We start from the raw sequence: 21,962 nt of genomic DNA on the forward strand, positions 1-21,962 counted from the left end.
GAATTGCGGGACTCGTTTAATAATAAAAAGAGCGCAAGAGATACCGTTCCCAAGGCGGCGCGCGCTCCGAAACACACCGCAAAGAGACAAGCAAAGTATAGGCTACTTTGGGTTTCATGTGCGTGTCTAAACGATCAAATATACACAAAAATATGTCAAAACGACCGGCTTGGAGATTCACTTAAACACAGTTTATGTCTTAAATGGATGTAGTTATGGAAATAGTTGGGAGAAAATATGCTGCATCAGGAGCCTATTAGATCTGAACTCGGTCTTAAAGGGGAAGCGGTCTAATGAACATGTTGACGATTGAGCCATTACTGCGAATCAAACAACAAAAGGCAAAGAGAAAATCACTTACAGCTCTTCAATGAATAACTTCTGCATTAATAAGCATTAATCTATCTATGATAAAATATGCAGTGTTATTTTACAATTGATTACTTTATTAGATTTCTTTTTAGACCACACCTGAACAGTAATGTTAGTAGACCTTCCTGAAATTAAATCACTGTGCCTATATAACGTTTGTCTTTGTGTAATATATATATATATATATATATATATATATATATATATAACAAAAAGAACCGTTAAGAATACCGTTAAAGTACCGGATCGATAAACAGTATCGGTAAGATTGTAATACCATTAAAGCCTTAACGATACCCATCCCTAGTTATGCCTGTGCTTCTCTTGGATGCTCTGAATATTGGATTACGTGTCTGGATTGCCCCTAAATTAAAGCTGCATTTGGATCTCAACCTTCGTGTCTCGGAGCAGTTCGTAACACCTGCTTTTTTTATTTAATATATTTGTTATACATTATTTATACAATATGTTTTTACATTATACATTTTTAATTTTAAGTGTACAAGTGCAGATTGGTCAAGTGTTCAATAACTGTATTTGTTGAGAAATTTTGTCTATCTTAAGTAATTATTTGTGTTACATTTTATCTTTCAAATAAAAGGTTCAAATAAGAGGTTATAAAATAAATCGGCAGCATTAATCGGCCATCGGCCGACCCGGATTTCAAAAGATCGGCATCGGCCTGAAAAAACCAATATCGGTCGACCTCTAGTCCTGTGAGCGAAAATGCCTTGTTGATGCTAGAGGTCAGAGGAGAATGGGCCGACTGATTCAAGCTGATAGAAGAGCAGCTTTGACTGAAATAACCACTCGTTACAACCGAGGTATGCAGCAAAGCATTTGTGAAGCCACAACACGCACAACCTTGAGGCGAATGGGCTACAACAGCAGAAGACCCCACCGGGTACCACTCATCTCCACTACAAATAGGAAAAAGAGGCTACAATTTGCAAGCGCTCACCAAAATTGGACAGTTGAAGACTGGAAAAATGTTGCCTGGTCTGATGAGTCTCGATTTCTGTTGAGACTTTCAGATGGTAGAGTCAGAATTTGGCATAAACAGAATGAGAACATGGATCCTTCCTCTGATGGCTACTTCCAGCAGGATAATGCACCATGTCACAAAGCTCGAATCATTTCAAATTGGTTTCTTGAACATGACAATGAGTTCACTGTACTGAAATGGCCCCCACAGTCACCAGATCTCAACCCAATAGAGCATCTTTGGGATGTGGTGGAACGGGAGCTTCGTGCCCTGGATGTGCATCCCACAAATCTCCATCAACTGCAAGATGCTATCCTATCAATATGGGCCAACATTTCTAAAGAATACTTTCAGCACCTTGTTGAATCAATGCCACATAGAATTAAGGCAGTTCTGAAGGCGAAAGGGGGTCAAACACAGTATTAGTATGGTGTTCCTAATAATCCTTTAGGTGAGTGTATATAGAATTCAATACGGCTTCAAAATTCATATTTTAGGTATGAAAGTCCATCCATCCAACTTCTATTATCCACTTATCCCAAGGGAACCCATGGCGAATTCTCTTCAAGGTTTTTGGACAACAAACAGAACAGCTCTATCAGTCAAAGTTATCTATAAAAAATAATTACTTATTTAAAAGTGGAATTCCTATTGATGAACTACACTACCCATGAATCCTAAAGGGAAACGATCCACCAATCAGAGAATCGTAGCCAACAAACTGCCCCAAAAGAGCTCTGCAGCGACTGTACTCTCCCATAGCATAATTTGAATGACACAAATTGAGTCTGTCTCGCTACACTCTCAAACTACATATTTATTTGTATATATCTGAATATTTTGCAATAAAATTATTGTTTAGTTTTAATCAGTAACTTTAAATGAATAGTCCTGTATATTAATTTAATTGCTTCATTCGCAATGCTTAATTGAACACAGTCTTGTGCCGTTGTCTTGTCTGATTTTCAAATGCTTTCTTGCTTTAAATCTTGCTTCAACTTTGTAATGTTGCAATTTACCTCAGTGTTGGCTCGTTTGGTTTGTAACAGAATTATTTTATGAAATCCCTCGCAAAAATGTATGGGAAAAATTGGACGGTACTATATCCTCATTCATGCAACACGAGGAAGAAAAACACTCATGTAAATTGCCCTATTTTATTCAGTGCTGCAATTTATGTAGGAATGGTTTTACCAACTAATTAAACAGAAAATCTTTCTGTTTGTGCTTCATGATTTACATATAGAGACATGGAGGTGGACTCTTTTGGCTTTGGCCTGTATGCAGCTACCAAAAAAACCATAGCAAGCATAGAACATGCTGAAATACACTCATAATACCTTAACAACTGCATATCAATACCCTGTCAACCACCCACAACACCCTAGCATTGCGGTGATGACTTTTGCACCACCATATAATCTGACAATGTAAAAATCTAATTTAAAAGGATAATTCACTTAAAAATTACAAATTTGTCATTTGTGACTCACCTTCATGTTGCGCCAAACCCAAATGACTTGGATGGATCACAAGATGAGATGTTTGGCAGAATGTCAAGAACTGACAGCCTCAGTCACCATTCACTTTAACTGAATTTAAAAAAGTTACTGTGAAAGTGAATGGTGACTAACATTCTGCTTTAAATTACTCCTTTTCTGTTCACGGAGGAAACAAAGTCACACAGGTTTTGAACAAAATGAGGTTGAGCAAATTATGAAAGAATTTTTATTTTGGGGTGAACTATCCCATTAATTACTACAATACTTATTTGTTTACTTGAGTTGCATTTACATGTTTTGAATGTGTATGAGTGAGAGAGAGTTATATTGTGCTTTCTCTGTCCCATGCTGAGTGACTGCATTGCAGTTATTTTTAGTAGAGCCATCAATACAAGAACCAGCCGCTCAAACTCCCATTCTCTCTCTCTCTCTCTCTCTCTCTCTCTCTCTCTCTCTCTCTCTCTCTCTCTCTCTCTCTCTCTCTCTCTCTCTCTCTCTCTCTCTCTCTCTCTCTCTGTGGGAACTGTGGGACAGAGATAAGTGCACTCACACACACAAACAGAATGGAAAATGTGTCTAAAAAAATTGTGCATGAAGTGCTCCTTAAAATGAGTCAGCACTCAGGTCACTCTAATCCCATTCAGCCTACTTTGATTTTCTTACACTTATAGTTATCACTTTCATATTATGTTCTGTTCAGTGTTTTATACAACATCCATTACCAAGACAAACACTACAACTGAAAAAATTTATAATTTTTTTTGGTCCGCAGGTTTCAACAAATTATCCCTAAGTTGGAACCTCCACCCCAGCCACTCAACCGCAAGCGCTCAAACAGGACTCTCTCTCCTGGTGTAGAGGCGGAGATAAAATTGGCTGCCATGCCCATAAATGGGAGTGTGCTCCCAAGGATGAACAGCTCATCCTACCCTGACATCACTCTTTGCTCCGTTTCACCTGGAGATTTCTACTCTTTTACCAATAGGATCAGTGTATATTGTTCAGCCAGTGAGGATTCTGGCGTACGCTCGGATGACAAATCCCTAGTCTCCCCCCAATCCAGAGATGACCCATCTGATGACCAGAGCTCTGCTTTCATCTCTACATCCAGCACCTGCAGCAGCTTGCCTGAGGATCATCCACCTGTGGATGGTGGGAATTTACCACATTTTACAACACCAATAGGCTATGAGCAAACAATTCAGTTTTCTTTGCCTCTGAATGAAACCTGCCTTCATATTAGCTTGAGTGAAGATGAACGTCTGGAGGACAGCACCTATAATGTCTCAACCCCATGTTAGAGTTGGACCAATCAACCAGTGGTTTCACTGGAACATCATGAGATTTCACAACTGCTATGGAACTCCAAATCACAGCTTGTAAAGGAGAAAATTTCATAATTGACATCTAAAACTACTTTGTGGCCGGATGAGATACTGACCACACCCTTTTACTTTTATTTTGCATACTGAATTATGCAAATCTTTGGTCAGCAGCCATATCACCTGGTTGCCCAATAAAGCTAAGCAGGGTTGAGCCTGGCCAGTACCTGGATGGGAGACCTACTGGGGGGAACTAATGTTGCTGGAAGTGGTATTAGGGAGGCCAGCAGGTGGTGTTAACCCTGTGGTCTATGTGGGTCCTAATGCCCCAGTATAGTGATGGGGACATACTGTACAAACGTACCGTCTTCTGGATGAGACGTTAAACCGAGATCCTGACTCTCTGTGGTCATTAAAATCCCAGGGCACTTCTTGTAAAGAGTAGGGGCATAACCTTGTTGTCCTGGCCAAATTCCCCCATTGGCCCTTATCTATCATGACTTCCTAATAATCCCCATCCCTCAATTGGCTACATCACTCTATTCTCTTCTCCACCAATAGCTGGCGGTGGCTGGCGTGGTGGGCGTTCTGGCACACTATGGCTGCCGTCACATCATCCGGATGCTGCACACTGGTGGTGGTTGAGGATATTCCCCCTATACTATGTGAAGCACTTTGAGTGCCTAGAAAAGTGCTATATAATTGTCAGGTATTATTATTACTATTATTATTATTTGGCTAATGGTTTCTTGAGCTTTTTGTGGTGTAATAAGATTGTTTGCAATGCCCTTAAAATATTTTTTTTTTATCTATGAAAAAATTGCTGAAAGAAGATTTAGTATGATACGGAGTAGACTACTATTGAAAGATGGATTGCTTGTATTATTATAAACTGAAAATGAATAGTTATTTTAGCCTTTAAACAAGCAGTGAATGGAATGTTTTGACACATACTAAGATGCATAGTAACTGCTTTTTTTTAGTACCACCAATCATTGTGTGTTCGTCTTTAAAGGTGATGTGTGTAACCTTTTCTATGTCAAAATATTTTATACTACCCTAGCTTAATGTGGAGAGACAACTATATGTAAGCCATTCAAAGGTTGTTTAAATGGCACTATCAACCAGCCTGACACTGCTAAATATAATCAGCCAATGGAATAATTATGGGGAGGACTCTCTGTTTTTCTTAACATATGGCAGACTGGGGTAGTCTGTTTGAGTCGGGAAACCTGTTTGAAAATAGTCGTTTTTATTTATTTTTTGTCGCTTGTTGGCGATCTTGGCGCATAAATTACACATTTCACCTTTAAGTTGTTGGGCACACAGTGTTTTTATTTTTATGTCAGTTTAGGTCCAATGTTTCTACTGATGTTTGCTGTAATGGAATTTCATTTTATTTTTATGTTGTTATGTAGCAAAGAAAACCCAGAGCAATAGGAAAGGTGAGAATGAGGTATGTTAGCATATAGAGACAGGACTGTTGAAAGCTCTGGAAGGATAGTTGAGAAACATGTAGAACGTAGACATAAAAATACAATCAAAAATATGTGTAAAAATTTGCAAATTGAGGTGAAATGAGGGTATTTTTCAAGAATTCACAAACTGTACACTGGGAGGTATTTTGATTGATTCTATAAATGTGAGCTTGCACTAAGCAAGTCAGCATGTGTGGATAGATGACAGAAAATCAGAAAACTGTGACATGATTACAGCCAGACATCTTGAAAGACAGAACTTACTCTCTGATTCCATGGCTTCACCAATCTAGGTAAAATTAGGCAAGATCATTATCACTTTTTTCCAGGTGAAAAGGCTGTATAGAAAACAAACGCAGAGAGTAGATGTCATGCATGTGCAATAATTGTAACATCCTATAAACATGTATTTCCTTCTGTACACAGATGTCACTGCCTTTGTCAGTGAACTACTGACATTTTGTTTTCCATAATGATCCTTTCATGAAATAAACCACCAGATAATCTGCCTATAAGAACGTTTGAACAAGACGCCTTCATAGTAAAGCAAGTAGAAGTGTTTCCAAGCCTTCACGCTTGTCGGAATCAAAGGATCAGTTTAACACTGTGAATGCTTTTCTTATGAGATATTTTTCAATTATATAAAGAATTCTTTTAAGTATTTCATTTAATTCAAACAAACATATAATATGTATAATACAGATAAAGAGCCACTCTCTTTTAAACAGATTTTTAAACAGACTGAAACACTATTTATAGGCACTCATATGAAATACTTTTTGACCTACAACTATGAAATAAGTTTGCCACTTTGCCACACAATGTTTTTCAGTTTTTCGCAAGAATACCTGCACCACAGACAGCAGTGGATTTGTGGATCAGAAATAAGAGGGATAAACAAATGTTTAGGGGTGAATAAGAATGCAAAGAGGCAGATTAAAGGAGCATTGGACAGAAGGATGAAAAAGGAGGGATTCATGTCATTATGAAAATAATGACTGTGTGCAGGTTCTTTTTGCTGATATGGGTTAACTCATACTCAAAAAGAGAAGGGAAGTGAGAGAGAGGAAAGACAGAACTAGAGGAAGGAGATGGAAGACAGAACGTTTTTTATTGTATTGCAACTACAGCAGCAACTATGGCAATAAAAGAGATAAATAAGTCTTTGTTATTTTTTCTTGATACCTTTAATTAATCTCTTCCTATTGAAAACTCCACAAAACAAAAATCTATATTTTAATGGGCCCATCACTAAATAATCCCACTTACATGTATTTTCACCAGTTTTAATTATGGAAAGCAAAATAATATGTTGATATTTTTAAATTGCCAAATAATGTTACTTAGTAACTGCAATTGGATCATCCATGATTCTATGGTAGAGCTCCTGGTAGGCTGTGGGACTCCCCCTCCACTTACAGCAGAGAGCAGGGAATCCCTTTTCTGCACAAATTATTGTTTGAAATTTTTATGAATCAAAAATCATACTAATTTAACCTAAACCAAAGACAAAGTTGAGAAGCTAAAGTTCTGCTGACTGTTTCATTGTCTGTTCCATATTAAGATTAGATTAGATTCAACTGTATTGTCATTGTGCAGAGAACAGGTACAGAGCCAATGAAATGGTAAATGGTCTGCACTTATATAGCGCCTTTTTAACCTTAGCAGTATTCAAAGCGCTTTACACTGTGTCTCATTCACACATTCACACACCAATGATGGTAGAGCTGCCATGCAAGGCACTAGCCTGCCATTGGGAGCAACTTGGGGTTCAGTGTCTTGCCCAAAGACACTTTGGCATGTGGAATTGTGCTGGGCATCAAACCACCAACCCTGCGATTAGTGACCGACCCGCTCTACCACCAAACCACAGCCACTCCTAAATGCAGTTAATATCTAACTTGAAGTGCAAATAGCAATATGTATATATATATATATATATATATATATATATATATATATATATATATACAATAAATATATTTATGGAGTGCATAACAGTGACCAACTCTATGCAAATGTCTATGAATACAGTACAAGGTCCAAATGAAGAAGTATAAACACTGAAGAAACACTGAAGGTGCATAGAACAGAATATATATATATATATATATATATATATATATATATATATATATATATATATATATACAATGCAAGCAGCATCAAGAGGTAGAAATTATGTGTAAAGAAATGTGCAAGGGAATGTGCCAAAAAATATGTAGTCCGAGTGGGATGTAGTGTTCAGCGCCTGCGTTTAGAGTTCAGTAGAATGACAGCTGAGGGAAAGAAATTGTTCCTGAGTCTGCTGGTGTGACAGAGAAGACTCCTATAGTGTCTCACAGATGGGAGAGGAATAAACAGCATTTTTGGGATGAGAAGTGTCTTTGATAATGCTTCTCACCGTCCTTAAGCAGCGTTTGTGGTGAATGTCTTTGATGGAGGGTAGCTGAACACCACTGATGTATTGGGCAGTTTTGTGCTGGAGTGCCTTCTGGTCTGAGACAGTGCAGTTACCATACCACACTGTAATGCTGTGTGTTAAGACACTTTCAATAGTGCAGCAGTGCATGCCTGTCCACATACGTTTGGGGTCGTTGTTCTTAAATTTGTCCTCAATCCGCTGTTTGTGATTGTGTTTGCTTTAATTCCCCTCTTCAGATTGGCCCTGGATAAATTGTAGGCTTCCTGGTCGCCAGATCTGAATGCAGCATCACATGCCTTCAGCAGGAGTCAGACTTCCTTATTCATCCAGGGTTTCTTCAAATGTATTTAGTAAAATGTAATGTGCAAGAATATGACTCTGTACATCATTGATGACTATTTTAATGGCTTTGCAATGCAGGCATCATAAAATATAGTCTGTAAATACACTTAATACTTAAAACTTTATTATTGAATACTATGGTCCTAATAAAGTGCCAATTGTAGTCTTCTGCTTTTGTAGCCTAGCCGCCTCAATGTTCGATGTGTTGTGCGTTCTGAGATGCTATTCTGCTCTCTACAACTGCACAGAGTGGTTGTCTGCGTTGCCGTAGCTTTTCTATCAGCTTAAACCAATCTGGCCATTCTCCTTTGACCTCTCTCATCAACAAGGCGTTTCTGTCTGCAAGACTGCCGCTTACTGGATGTTTTTTTGTTTTTGGCACCATTCTGAGTAAACTCTAGAGACTGTTGTTGTGAAAATCCCAGGAGATCAGAAGTCACAGAAATACTCAAACCAGCTCATCTGACACCAACAATCATGCCATGGTTGAAATCACTGAGATCTAATTTTTCCCCATTCTAATGGCTGATGTGAACATTAACTGACGCTACTGGCCCGTATCTGCAGGACTTTATGCATTGCCCGGTAGTGTATTTAGGGGTTTCACTGAAAGTTTGCTAACTGGTTAGTTTAGCGTGTTGTATTATGCTATTAGCTTAGCTGTACTCTTGACAATATGGTGTCAGCAGGTTGCGCATGTGCGGTTAGTTGCCACGGAAGAGTCTCTTTAGGACTTTCCGTGAACTTTTGTCGCCATAGCAACCAACACCAGTGATTTTGATCTGGGTCAACACTAATGAAAAAAATATGTAGTCCGAGTGGGATGTAGTGTTCAGCGATGCATATGTGTTTAATCGATGCATATGAACATCAGCGCGTTCCACAATGCACAAATTAACAAATTAAAAAATTAATGTGCCCAAATTCTCACACCAATTTCACTGTCTTGTATATTACCTTTATTTGTAAGGGAAACAGTATGTGTGTTACGTTCCTGTGTTTGTCTGCCCCATGTTTTCCGTTTCACCCTTCACCGATCCTATTCCATGTCACATTTTCCCCCCTAAAACTACACTTCCCACAATTCCCAGATCTTCTCACTGCCATTATTGTCATTGTTTGCAGCTGTTTGTCGTTTGTGATCCTCCTGTGTCTGTGTATATAAACCCTGTGTGTTTTCCACTCCTTGTCTATCATTGTAAGTTGAATGTTGACGTTTTGTTTTCATGCTCTTGTACACTCTGTCTTCGTTCGAGGTTTCCCTGTCTTTTATGGATGTTTCCCCAACATGTTTAGCCCCTTTATGTTTTCCTCATTTAGTTTATTTTTTCCCATCGTGGACTTTTCGTTTGTTCCTGAGTTTGTTTTTGTTTATATGCTTGCCCAATAAAGCTGCATTTGGATCCGCAATCTCCCGTCTGCCTCCTCCTTCCCACACAATTCGTTACAATGTGTGAGCTAGGAATTAAATTAAACTGTCCTATTTCTACATTACTATGTCGGGTCGGTTAATAGAATCAACTTGATGTTGTTGAATTAATATTACAATCAATTTATCTGTTCATCCTGTGAACATTCAGTACTGATCGTCTATCAATTCTCAGAAAGGATACTTTCTTGTGGCCACACAAAAATAACTCTTTCTTAGCATGTAGCTGTGATCGAATCGTTATGTTGATTTACAAGCAGACCAGAATCAACTTGCAAGAATGTACACAAATGTTTATTTAACAAAAATATGAACACATAACTAATCTAAACAAAAACATACACACAAAATCAAACTGGGAAAGGGAAAAATGGAAATAAAATGAAACCGGAACAGAATAGGGAAAATGCAGTTATGAAATGAGTCATTTTGACCATCTGAGAGGACCATTAGTTTCTTAATTTAAAAGCAGCTTTTGTTACGAAGGGGATTACCTCTTGTACTAAAGCTAGGTTCAGTTAGCTACTGGTATGATACTTGCAATTGCCTTGGCTGTTGAGAGAGCCCGGATGCAGTCGCAGGAGAACGTCTTGATGGTTCCTCGAGTCGATGGTGTTCAAGTTGCAATCAATTTCTTCCATGTCAAAGGAGGAAATTAGGATAAAATGTGGTGTTCATTGACTCTATGGTCGAGGTATTTGCACATGGCTTGAGGTGTTGAGGCCTGCCGGCCTGCTGACTGGGACCCTACGGTCCCAGTCCCACATGAACAGCAGCAGAGGGAAGAGAGTCAGGGGGAAAAGAGAAAGAGTAAGAGGCGGGACTTGTCTTTTAACTTCTGCTGGAGGTCCCTCCTCTTGAGTCTGGCTTGACCAATGAAATGGTGCAATTTACAAGCGGGAAATGTTCCTTTGTTTGGAAGCTGACTCATTTGCATGATTAGGGTTATTTTAAGCCCCTTTATGCTCTGATTAATATAGCAAGTATACAATGCATGCTGTCAGAATTATATATATATATATATATATATATATATATATATATATATATATATATATATATATATATATATATATACTATTGTGCAGGATGTCACACAAGGATTAATTTGGTAGGAAACACGATACTAAATAATTTTACATTAGCTCTTAGTCCTGTCATAAGTCATGCATAAAACAGTATGCAGTACAAAAACACTTTACAAGACAGTAATGATCCTATACACAATGTTCTGGGGATATACATGTGAATTTATAGACAGTTTGTCTATAATTTAATGAAGGAAAGTCTGTTGTTCTGTGCTTTGAATCAATTTCTTAATGGGGAAAGATTGCTCTGGCATGCAGCTACCCTCCCCTGCTTGGAATGTCACTGATGTCCACTTGTTGCTGGACCTTGTAAAGACAGTGTAAAGGCTTGATAATGATCAGTGGGGGAGTCAAAGGTACAAAGGGCCTACTTGGACCTTTGCTTGGTACAGTCTTGAGACATCTGTTGGCTTATTCATTAAATAATGAATAATTGTGTGTCTGATTGGTCCAGATGCTACAGCGCTGCTGCCACACGATTGGCTGATTAGATAATTGCATGAATAAGCATATGTACAGGTGTTCTTTGTAAAGTTCTCAGTGAGTGTACATTAATATGGTTCTAAATGTATGTTATTACAGGCAAGGCTAAAAATTAATCTCAATTTTGCACAATATATAACTGTCAAGTCATTTTTATTTGTATTACGCTTTTCAGAAAATAAGAAGCTTTCTTTACAGAAAAAAACAGGTCCTTGCTCCCTCTCTATCCACCAATGTGTCTTTGACCTAAAAAAGGTTATATATAATTTTTCATCCCAATATCCCTCGATTAATTTGATTTAAAATTCAGTCATATAATTAATACAATGCGGTGTGGACTGCCAGATCTATAGATAGAATTCCTTACCACTTGTGTGGTTATCACCACCCACTTTTCATTCACACCAGTAATTATATTTTAGTTCCTCCTTTATTGCTCACCCAGAAAATAGATGCAGAGTTAAATGCAACTTCAAGGAATGTTCTGCTTTCAATATAGGTTAAGATCAGTCAACAGCATTTGTTGCATCATGCTGATCAGACAGCATAAAATATTATTTCTTTTCATCCCTCACTTTCTAAAAATCAGTGTTGAGTAAGGCAAGTATAATTGAAGTAAGCATTATAAGTGCCTTTAACATTTTGCAAATCAGAAAATACCAAAAAGAACAGTGGTCACCATAAAATCCCATCGTATTACATAATTGAGCACAATTTCTTTTCAAAATTTCTCCCTGTGTGTACAGAAAAAGAAAGATGTATGGGTTTATAACAACACGGAGTGAATAAATAATTACTTAATTGTAATTTTTAGCACTACAGAAAAATAATTAAACCTTCAATAATTAAACCTACATCAACTATGCCTTCAGTCATAGGGCATATATGTTTAATAGAAGAATAGCCTTTACCCCATATCACATTCATATACAGTAGCATGTGTCATGACATGTTTTACTTTATCAAAATCTGTTCTCAAATACATTAGATTATGTTTTTTTTTTATTAAACAGCCTTGACAAGAGTAGCAAAAAATGTATATACTATTACACTATTAAAGGAAACCTGCTCAGTCAGACTAATTCTGTGCATGTCTACCTATTTTTAGGATCAAATTAAAAGGGCCTGGCTATCAATAAAAGCAGAATTATTGCATATCTACCATATTTACTTCAGAACATTAGACATTGCATTCTGGAGTCAAAAAACTGCTTGGTGTTTATGTGGGTTTACTCTGCATCAGTGTGGTATCATCGCTATAGACTAAACATACAAGTCCATGATACAGTACAGGCTATGCAGCTCATTCCAAACTTTGGAAAAAAGAATACAACCTTTGGTCCATGTCAAACATTTGAGAAGTAAAAATACATACGGTACATAAGGTCTTGACTGAACAAAGAATATCATGTGGCCATATACAAATATTATTTCTCTGTTGTTACTGATACATATTTCTGCTCAGATGACTAAAACATTAGAAGAAAATTACTAAAACAACTTGAGTAATCATAAGTAACAATATGAGAAATGAATTCTTTGCAACCTTTGCACTGTAGGAACTCCTTACTGTGACTCAGGGTCTCTGTGGAGTGTAAGACACTTTACATTAGTTAGTCTACAAGAGACTCAGCATTAACCATTTTAATTATTTGTATAACATTATAACCCCTGGCTATGAAGACCATTTTATAAATATTGTCTTTAACAAATTATTAAAAGAAAAGCCCTTTTCCTCCTAATTTAAATGTGTATTAAAGTTGGGAGGAACCAGCTGTAGACAGGCTGTAGTTTACGGCATGTTTTGGTTGAATTATGCAGTAGTTGCTGTACTCTTTTCATTCTGCATGTGATATTTAAAATTATTGCTTATTTTAAAATTAGGAGTTGCAGGTTCTGCATAACACAACTACATTTCAACAGTAAGACAGACTTGAAAACTAAAGAGCTCTACTAAAGAAGTTTAAGGTTAAAACATTTCTGACAACTTCAGCAGAGTTTACTTCTATCAGACCACAAAAGGGCAGTTTATCTGAAATAGCAAGTGGTTGCCACATACATTTACATCCTGCAAGTTTTATCTTTGAAGTTGGGGCTTGTTCAGTGGAGAGGTCTCTTTCTCGAAAAACCTTGACTGCAACAGAAACGTCTGCTTAAAGGAATACTTCACCCAAAAAAGAAAATTTGCTGCTAATTTACTCACCCTCAGACCATCCAAGATTTATCTGAGTTTCTTTCTTCATCAAAACAGAATTTAAGATTTTTAGTATTTCATTTCAGGCCTCCTCCTCCTTTAAACAATGCAAGTGAATGTACTCTATTTTTTTGACAGTCCAAAATACATATTTAGGGTGCATCAAAATAATCCACACAACTCCAATCAACATATAATGTCCTTCTTAACACAAACGATTGATTATTTTTAGGACATTCACTTGCATTGTTTAAAGGAGGAGGCCTAAAATGAAATCCAAAAAATCTTAAATACATCTTGGATGGTATGAGGGTGAGTAAATTATCAGCAATTTTGTATTTTTGGGTGAACTATTCCTTTAAGTTAAAATAACATTGCTTGTTGGAATAAAATAGTCATCATCTTCAATAGTCATCATCAAAAGGCACCATCTTTCGGATGAGATGTTAAACCGAGGTCCTGACTCTCTGTGGTCATTAAAAATCCCAGGACACTTCTCGTAAAGAGTAGGGGTGTAACCCCCGTGTCCTGGCCAAATACCCCCCATTGGCCCCTATCTACCATGGCATCGTATTAATCTCCATCCCTGAATTGGCTACATAACTCTACTCTCTCCTCTCCACCAATAGCTGGTGTGTGGTGGGCGTTCTGGCGCACCATGGCTGCCATCGCATCATCCAGGTGGATGCTGCACACTGGTGGTGGTTGAGGAGATTCCCCCTATACTATGTGAAGCGCTTTGAGTGCCTAGAAAAGCGCTATATAAATGCAATTAATTGTCATGGTTTTTGCAATTACACTACCTACTAAATAATTTACCTGATGATTTAGTGAAACACTGTCCTCATTGGAGTCACTGCTGCAGGTGGCTTTGTAGGCAAATGCTGAGATACATATAGAGATGATGAGCAGAAGGATGGAGAAGACCAAAAATGTTCCGATGACTGCATGACTGAGAGTCTACAAAAGATTTAACATCCTCAAATATTAAAGTAAAAAACATAAAACATTAACTGACCTAATACATAAATGTTTTATCTTTAAATGAAATAATAATAGTGAAATTCCTAATATGCTAAATTACTTTTTCATGCAATTATCTAATCAGACCATAGTGTTCCTAATATAGTGCTCAGTGAGTGTACGTCTATGGGATTTTTCTGCCCATATATGGTCTTAAATCTGATCACTTAGAAAAGTAATAGCACGCACCATGCACTAAAAGTATAATGCTAATTAAAACAAGAGCAACATAAACAACAACAACAATAATACATAATAATAATATCAATATGAATATGAATAATACCTCAAAATATATACAGGCAGACGTGTCATAGTAATTTGCAGTACTGTCATTGTCGACACAACGCTGCCTAGTTGAAGACAGTGCTGTTATATCTATGGAGATCAGAATTATGTTTATCCCAGCAGTTATGGCACTGAGCACATTCATTCCAAGAGAGGCTTTCACCTACAAGGAGAAAAGCATTTAAGGGAGATAAAGACGTATATTAATTAACATACTATTGTATGATAATATCTCATAGTGCTAAGAAAGTTGAGATTGTGCTTGGGGTTTTGTTGCCAGAAGATAGACTTTTTTTATATACATATACATATATATATATATATATATATATATATATATATATATATATATATATATATATATATATATATATATATATAAAGTTGGACATGAAGCATTTATTTTAAAAATTTTTATTTTAAAGTAAGTAACCTGAATAATAGGGTGGGATATCCACACAAAGGAACATTAATAACGTGATTAGAAACTGTGAGTTGCATGTACACACCAGACACAAATGAAGTTTATTTTCTGCAGAAACAGACAGAGAACCAGCAGTGATGTACTGTGGAAAAACAGATAATTTGTTAAACATAACTTCATAATGGATTTTTTTTTATTAAGAAAATAAAGCAACAAGTTAATTAGCACTTACAGTGAGGGATGTCCAGCGGGTTGTGCCACTGTTGACAGATATGTTATCAAGATAGGTATTGTTGTTGAGTACAATGCCAAATAAGAAGATTGTTACTCCAATCATTATCTGGACAATCTATAGAGGACAGATACAGGCCAAATTCAAGTTAGCATTTGGATACTAAAAAAGCAGCTCTTGATGTGGAATGTAATCTTATTTATAGATTGTAGGGTGACACTTTACGAAAAGGTTCTATTTTTTAACATTAGTTAACCACAATAGTTTACATGAATAACATAAAACAATACTTTTACAGCATTTTTTATTTTTGGTTAATGTTCATTTCAACATTTACTAATCTATTTAACATTAGTTAATGCATTATAAACTAACATGAACTAACAATTAACAGTTGTGTTATCATCAACATGTTATCATCAACTGTGTTGTCATTAACATTAACAAAGATTAATAAATGCTGTTAATAAATATTGCTCTATGTTAGTTAATGATACCTCATGCATTAACTAATGTTACCGGTAACACTTTTTAATAATGGTCCGTCATTAATAAGTAACTATGCAGGAATTAATGCAGGACAAATGAGTAGTACTATATTAACAATTTAATTACTTCTATTAACTAATATCTGCCTCGTTGAGAACAATTACCTAACTTTACTGTTTAAAATGTGAATGATTATGTTTTTATTGTGAATAAGATCATGCATGGGTTCTTTGTGGGAATTAATTTATGAATGTAACAGGTTGCTAAATCAAGGCTACAGTGTCTGGTAGAGTATCATAGTCAAGGATGTAACCACTTATTCAGGATTGATGGGGACCAAATGTAATAATGTAATAATTAGCCATGGAAAAATATTGGGTGAATATTGGGGGGTGGACATGTCCCCATTCAATGCCTATGGTGGTTATGGCCATGATCATAGTTAGGTTACTTTACAGAAATATAAAGATATATGTGCCCAACCTGTGTATTCCTTGGGATATCTCTTCTGTTTATTAAAAAAATATTAACTTTTGCACGTTTGATATAACTGAAGGTCTTATATATATATATATATATATATATATATATATATATATATATATATATATATATATATATATATATATATATATATACATATCTAATTCTGCTAACTCATAAGCAATGAGTCAAATGTTACCACATAAGTATGAAGGAATTACTAATGATCATTATTCTAAAGTGTAAAGTTTAAAAGACGCGTCCTGAAAAGGACGTTCAACGCCTGCTGTGTATTGCTCTTTTATGAGTGGGAACTCAAACTCTTTTAGAGGAAATAAACTCTTTTTAGAAGGAGAAACACTCTTTCAGGCAATGAAAGCGCTGTCAAAGCGCCCAGGGGCTTCTCAGTTTCAGAGGTACCTTTGGCGTCTCAGGAAGTCGCCTTGTGTCACTTCATTCGACACAACGTCAAGTGAGTGACAGAAGGGGAACAATGAGCAATACTGTAACAGCGTTTGTTAATCTTGGTTAATGTTATTATATAATATATTTTTAAAATTAGAAGTTGTAAATGTTAACATTAGTTAATTAAATATAAATGAACAAAGAACATTGTTTTATCCATTAACATTAACAGAGATTAATTAATGCTGTTATAAAGGTTCTTTGTTAATTCATGAAACCTACTGTATTTACTAATGTGAACACATGGACCCTTATTAAAAAGTGTTGAAAACGCTACCATTAAATGTTTTAGATAGTAATCAAATCAAAATCGATGTAAAAACAGCATATTTGAAATCTAAAAAGTAAACAAACAAAATAAATTATGCTCCAAACTATAGAAGGCGCTAACACTGTATTGGTCCTGAGCCTGCTGTGGCTCTGCAGCTCTGAAGATGAACGTATCATACAATGTTATTAAATATAAAAATAATATACACCTTGTGGTGTTGATATGAAAAATAAAAGTATGGTTTATAAACGACAGAGGAAACGGATTGTGGGGATGAAAAAGTTATCTTTTCCCCTTGCGTATCCCCTTCGAGGTTCCATACTTTTCTTTTTAAATAGTCATATGGTACGTAAGGCACTCCTCCTTATTATGCAAATATCCAAAAAGGAATGTATGATATATGAAATGACCATTTTAACCAGTAAAACAACAATTCATATCCTACATGTGATTAAAAGTTAAAAGGGTGCCAAAACTAAAGGTAATTAAAGATATCGACAATTCAATTTTCACTAAAAAGCTAATTCTTGATATCAAGTATGTATTTCTTACTAGTAAAAAAAATATTTTTATATCAACAATTACATTGTTACTAGTAAATATATAAATTAATTCCTGATATCAAGAAGATTTCATGCGACAGTTGGGATTTCTGTTATCTACAAATGGATCTCAGAAATCAATAATTTGGAGTGTAATTAATGGTATCTAAAAATTATTTCTTACTAGTAACTATTACATTATGTCAGAAATTAAAATTGTCACTAGTGAAAACTGTATATCTGATATAAAAAATGAGCATTTTAACTAGTTGGAATTCAATTGTTGATATAAAAGATGGGCATTTCCACTAGTAGAAATCACATTGTTGATGTCACAAATAATATTTTTTACTAGTAAGAAAATTATTTTTGATATGTGAAATTGGACTTTCAGCTAGTAAGAAACTCATTTTTGATATCAATATTTGCGTTTTTGAATAAAAATTCATGACATATTGGTGTGAAACGTTACTAGTTAAAATCAATTATAGATATTAAAAATTATGTGTTTTACTAGTTGAAATCCTATTTTCTATATCAAGAATGTGATTTCTGTGAGTGATGACGTCATTTTTTATATCAAGATTTCACATTTTTACTAGTGTAAATGTATTATTGAAATCAACAATTGGAATTTCCACTAATGAAAATTACATTCTTGATAACAAGCATTAGAATTCTAACTTAATTGTTGATATCTACAATTCATATCCTGCGAATGAATAAAAGTGAATTCGGCTTGCCATATTTACTCTTCTTTCAGTTTCAACATGAGCATTGCATATGGCCAACCCTGACTGGATTAGAAGCCTAATGGATGTGAGACTCATTCTTCATTTAATCCATTAAGTTACTCAGAAAAAATGCACTTCAAATTAAATTAAGCACTTCTTGTAAGATTAACCTACAGTATCTATGAATTAAAAAATATATATTTTAAAATTGTTTTGTAAAACAAAACGAAAAAGTTGTGTATATTCAAGTGTGTATTCCTTAATTAATAATGCGTTACCATGACCCCCACATTAAAATAATTAGTAATTCCTTCATGTTTATGTGGTAACACTTGACTCATTACTTATAGGTTACTAAAACTATTTAAAAGAAAGACCTCAAATATCAAACCTGCCGAAGTTAATAATTTATAATGAACAGAAGAGATATATCAAGGAATACAAATGTTGGGCACATACATCTGTAAACTGACTATGCTACTCTACCAGACACTGTTGCCATGATTTAGAGAGCTTTTATGATCATAAATGAATTCCCGCAAAGAACACGTGAGGTGCATGCTCCTCTGAAGGCGCATTTGATGATCATGTTCACAATAAAAACATAATCATTCACATTTTAGACACATGTTAATGTTTTGATTAGTAATTATGTATTAGTTATTTTAAATTAGCCATAGTTAGGTAATAGTTCTTAATGAGGAAAATCAAATTCAGTAATTATTGATTACCTAACTGTGAACTACCTCAGTCATCAGTTCACTATTACTTACTGACTGGTTAATCGTGCTTCCATATTAGTTAATAGTAGTAACTAAAGTGTTAATGTAGTACTACTCATTTGTCCTGCATTAATTCCTGCATAGTTAACTATTAATGATGGACCATTATTATAAAGTGTTAGGCTACCATGTAGGTAAAAGTGTTCCCATGTAACCTTTTATTTAAGTGTTACCGATTAGTGTGCCAAAACATGACATTTAAAATTGGTTTCTTGTTTATGCTAACCAGCAGCATTAAAACAGAGACGCTCGTGCTTTATTTTCTGTAGCTTGTTTATGACTTTGTAAATGTGTGTGTTTCTCATCTCACAATGCTGCAGAGCCACATAAATAAACACACAGGCAACGCACATGTATGAACTGAACGTCTGAATTTGCATTCCATTTTCCTGCAGATCTTTAATAAATTAAAAATACCCCTCTGATAATAGTAAATTAATGGATTTGAATGGAAATCACATGTTCATGTACATTATGAAAAAAACATACCCCCAATGCCTTTGGTTGTATTTTAAGGAATCCTTTAAAAACTGTATTGTGATATGGTTCTTTTTCTTCTTGTCCATCATCAGAAATAACAACACTCCCCACTTGTGGATTTATTCGAATAACAACTGTAGAGTTGTCGGTTGCTATGACCTTCCTGGACATTCTAAGAAAAGTTAGAAATAGTTGAAGTGACCATAAACTGAGAAATGCAAAATCTTTAATGCAATTGCGCTATATATATATACATCTAAATATAGCCATGCCTAGAGATTTATTAACACCTTACTTGAGAACATCAAAATATTTTAATGGTTCACAATTATATGATTATTGCAAAAACAATATTCTTATGCTTTTTAAAACAAGGCATAGTTAGCCTACTAAAGCAAAGTTATACCGCAACAAAGGATAGTAGCCTACAGCTAAAAATACATCTGCTCGTATAGGCTTGCATATAGCACACATTTAACATTATTCTCAAACTTTTAACCATCACTTTACATTCTTCTGATTTTGTTGGTATTTTGTAGTCTTGGTTGTGTGAAAAAATGAAATGAAAAATTATTGCTTTAAAATAGTTTTAGTTCCAAGACACAACAGTGAACAGTATAAATATCAGCAGTCTTTTGTAAAAGATCATAATAATAATTTACATTTTTTGTTTTTTTTTGTGTACCAAGTGCAACACTCAAGAGAAATGTACTTACTACTTGCCAAGAAAAGATCTATCAAGAGAATATATCAAGAAACAAAAGTGAAGAAGTGAATTTATACACAAAGTACCTGAAGTGAAATGTGTTTTGTTGAGGTTGTTGTTTATATGTTCTGATAGTGTATGCTCAGGTGGACTGAAGCTGAAGAACTATTAAGGAGGTGCCTACTTTATGCAGGAAGTTTATCTTTGTTAAGTGATAGCCTAATGTGTCCGGTGTCTTACTAGTGTTAAAGTGTAGACTATCTCATTGTGTTAAACTGAGACTAAGAAAAAGCATCAGCTACACAGTTTAAGTTTACTGATAAAATATTAGTTAACATGCAATTGTGTAAGTTTAAAGCTCTCTGACTGCACTTAGCAGGTCTTTATTTTTCTGAAACCACAAGCAAGCCTAACCATTCAGTTCATCAGGACATAAACTGCTGAATGTTCTAGTTTCAGAACACTAAGGCAATAGTGGGTTTACCATGGAACATAATGTGGTTGCTTTTTATTCCGTAGATGCAAATCTATAAGTACATGGAATTTTCTTTTTCTCATATGTGCTCACAATATTTGCTCTAAAACCCTGCTCAAAAACATTTACTGTTTATAGTGTTTCTGGATGACACAAAACGTGCCGGCCAAAGCAAAAGGCTTGCCACAGTTTCTCAAAACTAGTGTAAGCACAGACGCTGCCAATACATGTATCACATGTACAGGTGCTGGTCATATAATTTGAATATCAACAAAAAGTTGATTTATTTCAGTAATTCCATTCAAAAAGTGAAACTTGGATATTATATTCATTCATTACACACAGACTGATATATTTCAAATGTTTATTTCATTTAATTGTGATGATTAAAACTGACAACTAATGAAAATCCCAAATTCAGTATCTCCGAAAATTAGAATATTACTGAAATACTGGCCAACTGAAAAGTATGAACATGAAAAGTATGAGCATGTACAGCACTCAATACTTAGTTGGGGCTCCTTTTGCCTGAATTACTGCAGCAATGCGGCGTGGAGTCAATCAGTCTGTGGCACTGCTCGGGTGTTATGAGAGCCCAGGTTGCTCTGATAGTGGCCTTCAGCTCTTCTGCATTGTTGGGTCTGGCATATCGCATCTTGCTCTTCACAATACCCCATAGATTTTCTATAGGGTTAAGGTCAGGCGAGTTTGCTGGCCAATTAAGAACAGGGATACCATGGTCCTTAAACCAGGTACTGGTAGCTTTGGCACTGTGTGCAGGTGCCAAGTCCTGTTGGAAAATGAAATCTGCATCTCCATAAAGTTGGTCAGCAGCAGGAAGCATGAAGTGCTCTAAAACTTCCTGGTAGACGGCTGCGTTGACCTTGGACCTCAGAAAACACACTGGACCAACACCAGCAGATGACATAGCACCCCAAACCATCACTG

At 35.6% G+C, this 21,962-nt stretch overlaps 2 protein-coding genes across 3 annotated transcripts in view; one reads left to right on the forward strand and one right to left on the reverse strand.

The window, feature by feature from the left end:
- Positions 1-4,677, forward strand: part of si:dkey-34e4.1 (carboxyl-terminal PDZ ligand of neuronal nitric oxide synthase protein) — an 82,044-nt gene extending 77,367 nt beyond the window's left edge. For both annotated transcript variants that reach the window (XM_052094755.1, XM_052094763.1), the window contains exon 11: positions 3,632-4,677. In XM_052094755.1, the coding sequence (XP_051950715.1) occupies positions 3,632-4,160 (529 nt within the window). In that variant the 3' untranslated portion in view covers positions 4,161-4,677. The remainder of the gene's footprint in view (positions 1-3,631) is intronic.
- Positions 4,678-12,333: 7,656 nt separating this feature from the next.
- On the reverse strand, positions 12,334-20,935 carry LOC127631039 (membrane-spanning 4-domains subfamily A member 4A-like). Its single transcript, XM_052108987.1, has 7 exons — positions 20,626-20,935; positions 19,843-20,005; positions 15,588-15,704; positions 15,441-15,497; positions 14,930-15,094; positions 14,440-14,580; positions 12,334-13,011 (listed from the first exon to the last, which is right to left on the reverse strand). The coding sequence occupies exons 2-7, from the start codon at positions 20,002-20,004 to the stop codon at positions 13,003-13,005; spliced, it is 651 nt and encodes a 216-aa protein (XP_051964947.1). The 5' UTR covers position 20,005; positions 20,626-20,935; the 3' UTR covers positions 12,334-13,002.
- Positions 20,936-21,962: the final 1,027 nt, after the last annotated feature.

The sequence above is a fragment of the Xyrauchen texanus genome, chromosome 3, assembly GCF_025860055.1.
Source record: "Xyrauchen texanus isolate HMW12.3.18 chromosome 3, RBS_HiC_50CHRs, whole genome shotgun sequence".
In the NCBI taxonomy this organism is placed as follows: domain Eukaryota; kingdom Metazoa; phylum Chordata; class Actinopteri; order Cypriniformes; family Catostomidae; genus Xyrauchen; species Xyrauchen texanus.

What these genes read in the sequence shown, in the direction of transcription:
- LOC127631039 (XM_052108987.1), bottom strand. Translation starts at nt 20,004, where the DNA reads ATGTCCAGGAAGGTCATAGCAACCGACAACTCTACAGTTGTTATTCGA. An exon ending in ATAAACTTCATTTGTGTCTG is followed by an intron (nt 15,095 to 15,440) that starts GTGTGTACATGC and finishes TTCTCCTTGTAG; the next exon opens with GTGAAAGCCTCTCTTGGAAT. An exon ending in CTGCCTGTATATATTTTGAG is followed by an intron (nt 14,581 to 14,929) that starts GTATTATTCATA and finishes AATCTTTTGTAG; the next exon opens with ACTCTCAGTCATGCAGTCAT.